The sequence below is a fragment of the Anopheles nili genome, chromosome 2 (assembly GCF_943737925.1).
Source record: "Anopheles nili chromosome 2, idAnoNiliSN_F5_01, whole genome shotgun sequence".
NCBI classification, from domain to species: Eukaryota; Metazoa; Arthropoda; class Insecta; order Diptera; family Culicidae; genus Anopheles; species Anopheles nili.
In genome coordinates, this window is record NC_071291.1 from 54,078,999 (window position 1) to 54,090,604 (window position 11,606).

At 42.9% G+C, this 11,606-nt stretch overlaps 1 protein-coding gene across 1 annotated transcript; it reads right to left on the reverse strand.

Annotated features, from left to right (window-relative positions):
• Positions 1 to 799: 799 nt before the first annotated feature.
• LOC128726129 (uncharacterized) lies at positions 800 to 11,384 on the reverse strand. Its single transcript, XM_053819922.1, has one exon. The coding sequence runs from the start codon at positions 11,382 to 11,384 to the stop codon at positions 1,035 to 1,037; it is 10,350 nt and encodes a 3,449-aa protein (XP_053675897.1). The 3' UTR covers positions 800 to 1,034.
• Between the last annotated feature and the right edge of the window lie 222 nt (positions 11,385 to 11,606).

Sequence of the window (11,606 nt, forward strand, 5' to 3'; positions counted from 1 at the left end):
AGTGTCCTTTAGGGAGTTCGTGTCGACCCGGACTTGTATTTTCCTTCATTCCCAGTGGCGCGAGGATTTTCGATTCAACAACGCATCACTTAGCTAACCAAATTGTGAACGGAATCGATGTTGGCTCCTCAATAGGTTCTGATGTTTATAACGGAGCTAGACCAAATGGTTAAGATCAGGAGCGCTTTTACGCGATCAGTCTTATCAGCAGATATCCTTATATGAAATATCAACCCAAATGCGTGTAAAATTGAGTTCAATTGTTAGGCTTAGACAGGACAAACCTGCTGAAAGAAATAAACAATTTTTTCTGCACCGCACAGGCGTAGGTGTTACGTTTTGAGTGACAAAAGAGAGGCCAAAGATGAACTAAGAATATATTGGTAATAACGGATTGATCATACGACGTGAAAAGTATGTGGGGAAATTTTGGTTGGAAAACTGATTTCTTTCTTTCTTTTCTTTATTCCTTTCTTTCTTTCTTTTTTTCTTTCTATCTTTCTTTCTTTTATATTTCATCCCCCGTAGGTAATGCATGCGTAGGAGTAATGCAACAATTTTCCCTTCTCCATTGTTTCAAGCCTGTATTGCTACTTCCTTACAAACTGGAATAGCAGTAATTTCAATCATTACCTACAATTATTTTCTCTAAATCCTCTACATAATCCCCATTTGAAACTCCCTTTTTTTCATTCCCTTTCTTTCATTTTCATTTTTTTTCATTTCTTACAAGGGCTTAGATGAAGCATGCATTTCTAATTTTAATATAATAAAACAACAAATCTAATTTCCTGTAAGTTCTTCCATGTTCCGAAAGAATGACTCAGACTAGGTTTACATTTTGTTAGGTTTATTCGGTAATATGCGTGCTCTCCTCTGAGGAAGCAAAAACATCATTAGCTCATTTATAAATGCTCATTAATACGATGCTTTTTAAATTAATCACATTGTTAACTTTATCTCCTCATCAAAGTATGATATAACATACCCATCAATAAACATGCTAGATAATTTTGCCTGAGTTGAACTCATCATTAGTCATAGTCATACAGAAGATTGTTTCCACGCAACCCTCTTTCGTAAAGATCCTCAATCGACGTATTAACTGCCATATCTCTAGCGCTTTGTATTTCGCGTTGCTGCTTTATCGAGTACTTATTATTTTCAGATTTGATGTGTTTGTCGTACATAGCAATCACATCTTGTCTATGCTCTTCTAAAATCGCCCTATTATTGTCATCCAGCCCTTTTGAAAAGTCTAAACACGCTAGCTTCTTTATCCAACTCACCTGGATCACATCGATGTCTCCACCGATCCTATGAAATTCGTTTACAAACTTAGGAACTTTCTGCGTGTGACCGCCATGGACTGTAAGCAGATCGTACAGCTTTGGGTACTGCTTCAAAAACAGGAGATCTGCATCAAACCGTAAAACGTGAGCCTTATGGCGTTCCGGACCGGAGAGACCGTGTCCTTTATCCTTAACCACACTGGCACCCGGTTTGATCACATCGTCGATATCGAGCCCGTACTCGGCACACAATCTCTTCAGCTCTCCCGCGAAACGCACCGTGTGATGTAAAGTGCGCGAGTCCAAGTGATAATCAGAAGCCCGGTGGTCTGTGTCGGTTATGGACGAAGAATCGTCATCGTAGTTATTTACCCTTTTCGGGGCAGATCGAGGTTTTTTGAAAGTATCCTCCTTTATCCCAGCTCCTTTCTGCTGCGATCTTGTCCCATCTTTGGCTTTACGATTCCCACTTTTTGCGCCTCCATACGCATTGTATATCTGTATAGGAAGCTTGTGCCATCTGTTACGAATGTGGTGTTGTACGGCCGGATCTGTTCTAATGCTGTTTGATATCAACCTCCTAAACTCATCCACCCTTAAACCTGATGCTCTCAGCTGCGGAATAGCTTCCATCAGAGCTCCAATCATGCAGTTATTCCCCGGCACGTTATTATCCGAGTCACTGCCACCCAGCGTGAAGTGATTGCCCTTGAGCTGGAGAGTGATTTCGGGACCACCCGTTCCCGTGCAAAACTGTTGACTAACGCCTGTGTCACCGGACACGGAAATTTTAACGCCTGGTATGTCTATTCCCTGAGACATAAGCACATTTTGAATGATAAGAGGGCATACGCTCAAACAGGTAAAATCAAGTGGAACATTAGCGTCAACTATATTCGCAAAAAGTGCAGCATTTCTCGTTTTTCGTTGCACATTTAACAGCTCATTGTTGTACTGTTCTGTAAGCTGTTGCTTGGACGCTGCCGACATGTCCAACCCCTCCAGTTCATGCTTATTGCGTATCAGTGTGTTTGCTGTTCTTTCCAACTCTGCTTCCTTCAACGAGCGCGAGTACTCTTTCAGAGTTCGCCCCATTAAAGCGACTGCCCCATAAGCGTATTGTTTCAGAACCGGACTCACGAAATGTTGTGCCAAGATTCGTCCCACATTTTTAGTTAATATCGATTTCCAACGTTCTACCACCACGCTCTGGAAGGAATCGAAACTTTCCCGTTCTTGTAGACCATCGCTCGTGGGTGCTTCGGTCTGCGATGTAATATTAAGCTTTTCTAGCTCATGCTTCAATTCCAAATTTATGCAATTCAAGAGTGCTCCAGTGATGGAATATATTTTGTAAATTTGTTCCATATGACCTATCCACTTTAAAGTTTTGCTTATTCGCGAGATGAGTGTGTTGGGGCTCTTAGATTTTTCTATTTTATTCAATGCGTTTCCCACCCCTTGCATGACGCTGTTCGTTAACGAACAAATCATAGACAAATACTGTTCCGTCGAGTTCTCTCGCGACAGGATCAGATCTGTCAGCTTATTTACCAGCGTTTTTGCTTGTTTCTCTCCCAGCGCTTCGTAGGCAAGCCTTAGATTTGTGGAGATGGCATGTTTCGAAACTTCGTTTTCTATCCCCGACAGTATGCTGCGTGCTATCGAATCCATCACTGTCTGCAGTTGGCTTTCGATGAGCTTATCGACGGCCATGCTGGCCAGCCCGTATGCAAAACCTTCGGACGTTTTAATGATGACCCGTTTCACCGACTGCTCAAATACCACTTTCTCAGATATGGCCACCAACATCTTGTTTCCGGCCATTTCCGCAACTCTCTGACCTTCCTCCAACGACTTTCCGACCTCTAACCCAGGTCCGACGGCTTTGTACGAGATGCGAGACAACTTGGTGCCCCTTGAAACCCACATTCCAACACCAGCGCAAACCACCGACATGGCGATGCTTTTGATCTTCTGCTGACCGTACTCCTCCCAGCTGAAGTGGCCCGATTTGAACAGCCCTATTGAGTACAAGATATCATTTACGCCTTCGCTGATGCATCCCGCACCGACGTGCGTCATCAAACCGGCCGAATACACCTCAATAACTGCCCCGGCAATGATTTGGCCCACTCCCATCAACACTACTCCCGTGGTATTAAGAAGCATAGCGGTGGTCCATCTTTTTTCCTCCAGCTGCACGACGTGCTCCATGCCATTCAGAATGAAAATACGAATTTCTGCTGCGTTTCCTAACGTTCTGTTGTCGTAAAAAACGCATATCGATGTCAGCTTACATTTCGGGACTTTCAAAGATTTAATGAAAGCTTTCGAGTCTCTCAGCACACTGCTGATATGGTGCATTACTCGATCTTCGCGTAGAAGCAGCTGCATTTCGAAGAACTTTGCTATGTTTCTTGCAATGTTGTACTGTTCGATGGGCCCACCTGAAGCTGTCATTGGTAGTTGGAATTCTATTTCTTCGCGGCTTGATACTTTGCTGTTGATACTGTAAATTAGTATACAGAGCTCATTCGGATTGTTTAACAGAGTAAACCATTTTTTCCGGACTAAATGGAGGAAAAGTTTCTCACTATCCTTCGCAGAAATTCCAAGCCCACTTGCTATTCTTTCTTGCCACTGTTCGCTGGTAAGTATTTCCTTGTGCTTTTCCTTTAACTTTTTCCCACCATCAGGTAACATCACTATCGGTGGCTTTATTATTTTCTGCTCCAGCAAACTCGTAAACAGCAAACGATGAGGGTTAATTTTTAACCCAATGCAAAGTGTTGATTTTTCCTCATCCAGCTGTTGGGAAAGGTTTGTTAACGCTAACCTGTAAGCGAAACGTGACAGAAGTATGTTCTTTACGACGCTTTCATACACAGGATAGGATGGAAGCAGGTGGTCAAAAAGGCCGTTTTTCAACCGATATGTCTCGTTTATCTTTTCCAGAACTTGCTGTTCGACTAATTCGACCAAAATTAGCTCCGCGTCCGCTTTTGCTATATGCCCAACTTCTATAATATCCAACGCAGAAATAGTATCGAAAGAAGCAAGTTTACAGCTAGCCAGCTTGGTTTTTTCTACGTGTGCTGTTTCATTGAACGTAAGTGCATTTCGTTTCACTAACAATTCATAATTTCTCTTCCCAACACAGCTTGTAAAGTCTGCTAGGCTAAAGATCGTTCCATTTGCGTTCGGTTGTGACAATTGCTCATGATACAATGCAATCTGATCCGTACCACATTTGATAGTGCGAATACTCAGCTTTTTGCTTTCAACCATCCGATCTATGAAGTCCTTTAGGGATGGATCTATAGCCTCCAATCTCTCACCATCCACTACGACGTACTGCTCTACACCTGTGAGTACGTTTTCCTCTACAAGCAATCTCCAGAACTCCTCTCTGCCCGGGAGTGGTACAGAAGTTTGCATGTCAGTTTGGAACTGTCTCTCGTCGCTGATCGTGCCTGCGTGCTTGGAAAGAAACTTGCTTAAACACTCAACAGGTATCTTGTGCTCAAGGCAAACTGCTTGCAGCTCAGCTTCAGGAATAGGTTTTCGTACTTCTCCGTTCCGTATTATTCCCATGTCGACACATTCCCTGAAAATGATCCTAGACATCTCTTGATTAATGTCATTGTATTTGAACAATTGTGGATGCACGGCATGCCCTAGTATGTCCTGTATTGAACGCGAAAACAATGCGTAAAGATCACAGATGCTTTGTTTCTGCTCTACGTAGCCCGTGACAAAGGAATTTTCCTCAATACGACCGATAATTCCGGCGGTTCGCCTTGCGAGGAGACTGTGCTTTTCGAACAGCTTATCCGCCTCCCGTAGATCATTCTTAAATTCTTTGATTCTTGTTTTTTCCTCTTCTGATGGATGTTTCTTCTCCCAATCAATGTTCTTCGACAACGCGAACGCTCGGTAGTAATGAGCAGCTTCACTAAAGTGTGGTTCGGCTTTTATTATCTTGCTGAACCAATGAATCGCTATGTTTCGTCCACCTAAACTTCTTAGATCCACCTGGTCATGCTTAGAGAGGTATTGCGCTAATACCCCTATCTGCAACGGATTATCTTGGACCCAGGCTAGCCAACAATTTTCATCTAGATACGTCGAATTATCTTGGGTATTTATAAATTCCCCGGAATGTAAGTTTTGCAGAGACGATAATAAATTATCCAGCTCATGTTTCAGCTCTCCAGATGTTTTCCCCATCAGTCCGCTATGTTCGTCCAACCAAAAGGCCCATTTATCTAAGCAACTTTGCAGAAGAATCTCCTGTACCGCATGAGGTACCGCAGTATTGTTGAAACTTCTTCGCTTACTACCGTACATCGTGTTAAATGCATCAAAACAGCGCTCTTCAGTTTTGATCGTTGTATCGTAGTATGCCTTGATATCCGATATGCGATACAACTCATTCTCATCGCGTTTCTTTTTAAGATCATATATTTTTGACTTGCCATATAGCTTGCCATCCTCGATCAGTATGATCATCTGTCCAGAGCCCTGATCTCCACTTCTTGCCGACCGTCCGAAAGCTTGATCTTCTATGCGAATGTTCGCCGGTAGATAGGTGAGACAAACATGCAATCCTCCTGCTTTCTTGAGCTCGTCCGATATTTGAATGTCCGTACCACGACCTGCGAGATTCGTAGCAATGATAATCTTTCCCTGCTCCAACTTTTTGTCGCCTTGAGCGACATCAAACTCCTCATAATCCCGCACATACTTGTGAACGTTCTTTCCTGCAAAAGCGATGTACAAGGATTCAACATCGATCAAGGTTTCACAAATGAGAAGAACTGATCGTTTCTTGATCTCGATCAGTTTATCCACCTCCATACGAATGGTTTCTATCCAGGTGTCTCTTGTGGAACAAATAATGGGATCATAAGCATCAAACTGCTTCGACTTCGCAGGGGGAATAGTAACAAAGTCTACCTCGTGTATTTCCTCTAGCAGATTTCTCTCTCGTTTCGATCCTAACGTACCCGTCAATCCATACAATCGTTTATACTTCTTAAAATACGTAACATTAGAGATGAAAACCGCTTTCAAGCTTTGTGTCGATAACTTACAGCCGTGTTTCAGCTGTAGAAATTGATGCAGCCCTTCATCCCACTGTGAACACGCCTGATCGGTTCCCGTGTCTCTGTCGATAATTATAATGTTGCCATGACGATCCGCTGTTGTCCCTGTTCTATCTACGTCTACTACGTAATATTGATCTGGATTCATGTAGTATGCATTTATGGCACTATCAATCCACGCGTCTAGATGCCGCTCCACAAACGTTTTAAGATAGTTTGGAATTTGGATTTGCTTTTCGCGACGCACACGTTGGTTGATAAAATAACTGAGACGATCACGATAATCCGAGCAGGCAGCTGGGATTAGCTTCTCTACTGATGCGCGATCATAGGTGTCGATTAACAGCTTTCCTTGTGGATTAATTACTGCTGCTTTAACCAGATAGTCCCACATCATAGTCATCTGATCGTCGTTCAATTTTGAGTCAAGCAGTTTTAAATCTTCCTTCGCGATCACTCCAAATATCTCTCCTAGCACCGCAGCCTTGATGGATTCGACACGGATGCTCTCGTTCAGTGCAGACGGTCTATTTATCATTTGCCAAATGAAAACATACACAGACTCTAGCTTATCCATGCCCGCAATTTCGTGGGATAAGTACAGAATGTTATTTCCTTTATCAAGTAGCATACTGTCCACCTCATCTACGATCGCGTTTGAGAAATCACGGTCCCCTAGCATATTTTTTCCGTAGCACCTATCCGACAGATAGTCCCGCTGAAAGCTCGATAGATCGCCGTACACCACTTGATGCATCGAATAGACTTCCTTTCGAGTTTCCTCTTTCTCAAAGCTGTTGTGTGATACTTTGATACCGAACAAGCCGTAAATATCCTTGTTGACCGTTGCGTCACGTTTCGCGAGCACTGACGAGCTGGTAATAACGTCAACCTTCTGTCCTAGAAGACACTTCATAATCGATACCGCAACGACGATCAACGATTTTCCCTCGCCAGTTGATACTTGGGCTAGCGTACTTCGCTTGTTTTCAAACAATGCCATCACAGTGAGCCGTTGTGTGTCACGAAGTCGAAAGCTTCTCTTCAGCTCTATCGCTCTGTCGATTACAGCTAAAATCTCAGCGTGTCTGATGTGCACATTAAACTCTTCAACCCATGCCCTGATGTCGTTCTCTTTGTAGCTAGCAATATAAGCTATCGTTGATGCGTGGTGAATGGAGAATACGATAACCGGTAGAAGCTGTTTAACATTGTCCGACGTATTTGCATTACTGGTAACTAAAGTTGACAGCTGTGTGATGTTAAGATCCATCAGATTAGGTTTATACTTTTCCTCCATTGCTGATATCCACTCATCTAAACTGCGTTGTTCTAGGGCATTTATGTCGTCTTCACACAAAATCCACTTCTGAGCATGAAAATTACCCAAAATAGTACTCAGAACATCGGCGGTAAGTACGTTCCGCTGGCCTGTCAATTTTTCCAGTATCTTTTCTGCATAATCTTTACCAAACGTGTTCTCGATGGTCAGAAAATAGTAAGAGGATGATGATAAGCTCTCATGATCTTCTGAGCCTACCAGCTCCTTGAGTTTACAGCACCAGTAGTGTTCCTTAAGCATGTAAGGCCACTCCGACAACTTCAACCCATCGAAATAGAGCTGTTCGATTGGAACACTGCTCAGGAGATGCAAGGTTTCTCCAACGCACTCGATAAAGCAATCACTCGACTCGAGCAAGGCGGCAAACGGAAGTAACACATCCTTGTTTGAAATTGCCGTCATAAGCTCGCGCCATTTTATGTTTTCGGGCAACTGCCTCTTAAAGCGGTTTTCCAAAAGAAGAATGATCGCTTCACACACCCAATTCCGTTGAGCATTGGCCGCTAACATCCATGCAAACGTGTGTCTTTCCTGTCTGTCAGCAGCCAAATGCCCCAGAATGGAGTTTATGATGAAACATATCGCATTATAGGATGAGTGCTTGCCTTCGCAAGAAAATCTCTCATGGATGATCCGCAATATCCCATACTGTCCGGTACATTCGAAGGTTACATTTTCCAGACGACGTTTAATTTCATCATGCTCGTCTCCAGAAAAGAAGGCCGCAATGTGTTCAATAGCTACCTTTTCATCAAATTCCTGTACCATGGCTGCAATCGAAGCTGGGTTTTCGAAATCGTTTCGATTTAAATACTCGTTGATCTCTTCGATACTTCCCAGTGTTTCAATTTCATGGAGAATTCTCGCATATAAGCCATCTTTGTGCAAACGTTCTTCGTCTAGGCGCAAAAACTCGCCATCGATTTCCATCGCAAAGAATTCCCCGTCCCGAGCAAGGATATGAGAAACTTTGCTAGACGTCACACTGTAGTTTTCCTGTAAAATATACTCGTTGTCTTCATTGGTACCGTACACATGCACATTTACGTCTAGCACGTGTGACATCAACCTTCGAAAGCTTTTTGACAATATGCCTTCCTTCTGAATGTACTCATAAAATGTTTTCTGAATCTGAGCATTGGCAGCACAGCTTTCCCACTGGTATGGAGTATCTATTAAATTCGATATAGACTCAATCAATGCATTGGAAGGATCATATCTTCTTACCATTTCCTTTAGCTCATTTTCAAATGATTCATTGTCAATGCGTTCGATCCACAAATGCAGAACTTTCAAACGCCTTGTTTTCAAAACCTCGTGCATTTCGTTCCCATCGATCTTCGTGTTGAGAAAAGCAACGAATTCATCGTAATACTTTGTTACGCATTCATATTTACTTCCCGAGGCACCTGATTCTAGTATGTAAGTTTCTATAGCGCGCTGGAAGCACTCGTCTTGGCTTTGACACTTTTCCTTTATCATTTTTGTAACGTTCGTCAGCATGTCTGAGTCGTTCTCTAGTAGACATTTCTTCAGTGCTCTGATGCTAGCGTCAGACTCATTATCGACCTCTTCGTTGCTTTCTATTTTTAGATATTTGCTAACGGTTCGAGACGTTAATGTAAACCTTTTTACATTCTCGTAGTAGGAAGGTTGCTGCTGCGCTGCGATTTGTAAAGCAATTAACTTATGTTTTTGTAACAGCATTCGTTGTATAATCTCAATCTTTTCCTTCTCTTCGTCACTGAAGGAGCTGTTAAAATGAGCTTTAACTGTGGCAAAACTGACGACTAACTGGTTTAGACTAGATTGATCAACTACAATCTGTTTAAGTCTCAGCCAATCATTTAAATTCATACTACCGCTTTTCAAACGATCTTCAACATCGGCCTCACGATCGCTTACTTCGCTGGTAGTGCTCAGCGTAACAAAGCCTTCTCGACGATCGCAGCTTAGGTCTTGAGTAAATCTTCGAACCCGTCTAATAACAAGCTCTTGGGCTTGATATTCCGATTCTACATCTTCTATGTCATGTAAACCTTCATTTTCTAGCAAAAGCTCATCCTCCTCTTCAGACTCGACGTCGGATTTGTTGGCTTGATACTGGATTTCAATACTTGCTTCATTATTCAACGTTTGTCCTACTGATCCTTCATTCATAGTACTGGAATTCATTCCTAGTGAGGAGGTTTGTCGAGAGCTTTGCTTGTTCAACTGGTGCGTTGAGCTTTGCTGTTCATCTTTCGTGTTTGCAACATCGCTCGGACGTTGGTTTTGTTCCGCAATCGTAGTTTCCACTTGAACAGCCCTTTGTTGAGCCTCAACTTCTGCCTTGGCTCGGTTCAAGTACTCAGAATACGTGTCTAACATAACTCTTTTCGAAATGGTTTTCTGCCTTACTCCAACTGCATGATGTTCCCTCTCTCTGCTAGGTTTTGTGTTATTTCTCTCCTCAAACTCACTCACGGCCGGATGCTCAAGTCGCGATGCTACTATTTTAGCGTACATAGATTTGTCGCGTATTTTAGACATATAAGGACAATACACCCTGTCTGAACCATTATTTTCGTAGTATTCCACAGAAAGCTTGCTATTCTTGTCTTCCCCGAAATACTTGGGCCAATCACCAAACGAATAGTCCATATAACCCATGTCCCAACCGTGCTTCCCGTGTCGACCGTACAATCCACCTCTTCCATCTTCTCCATCAGCGCCATCGATTCTCTCCTTTTTTACATCAAACGGCTGAACGGTTTCCAGCCTCTCGACGACGATATCTCCCGGAAAACCGCCCTGTCCGCCCAAGCCACATTTTCCGCCAGGTTTGCCGGATGTTCCCGGTGATCCTTTGTACAACAAAAAACACTGACAGTTTGTGTTCACATAGGCTCCTTGAAGTGAGAACGTTATCTTGTGTCCAGTATGTGTGTCTGCCTCATAAAAGTAGTTGTGCACTTCCGGTGGTACAAACATGACAAAAAAGCTGAAGAAATGGTACATGTACGATGGTTCTGCCCACTTTGTTACAAAGTTGCTGGCTTGCCTCTCGATTCTATGAACCGTATCACATATATTATTAAATCGCAAATGGGGAACGCTTCGGGCGCAAGGTGGAAACTTTGTGACAAATTCCTCCTTCGAGATGCCTACACCGTCTACTCCTGCGACTCCGTTTCCACCGCTCTGTCCTGTGCTGCCTTTTCCTCCATTCGAAACGACAATTAATCGTTCCGGATGGTCTATTTTATTCGCAAGTATGTAAACGTTGCCTCCACTTTCTCCACGATGGCCATCCTTGCCGGGCAAACCATGGCCCTCTGTTGCCGTGCCTGCATTCGCCGTGTACGTGTGATCATTCGCTTTACCGGATACATTCCATCGCGATGCATCAGAAATGATGATCTCATTTGCAAGTACAACAATATTGCGCCCGTGCCAATGATCATTCACGAGGTTTGCATCTATATTAAGAACAAGTCCAGCAACGAACCGAACTTCTACGATCGCAGATTTGGTAGAAAGTATTTGTTCAATGCGGGATAATATCTTGCTCACAGTGATCTCTTTGCCGACAATTTCGATAATAGCACGATTATCTTCGAGTTTTTCACTTATTGTAACATCACTCGAGTGAGCCATCTTGTTAGAACAGCACTAGCACTGTTGCTGCAATCAGAAAGATATTTTTTTCATGAAAAGAAATAAACTGTTTTTTTTTTATGAAAATGATGAAAGCAAACGTGAAATCGTTCGTATTTCTCACGTTATTATCTTATGAAAAGATTAATAATTGTATCTTCAATCATTGCATTCACCGTTCGTCAGCATTCAAGCATCGCCACTATTCGCTATGCTGACTTT

Bases quoted from the DNA above. Each gene is read 5' to 3' on its own strand.
- LOC128726129 (XM_053819922.1), bottom strand. From the start codon at position 11,384: ATGGCTCACTCGAGTGATGTTACAATAAGTGAAAAACTCGAAGATAAT.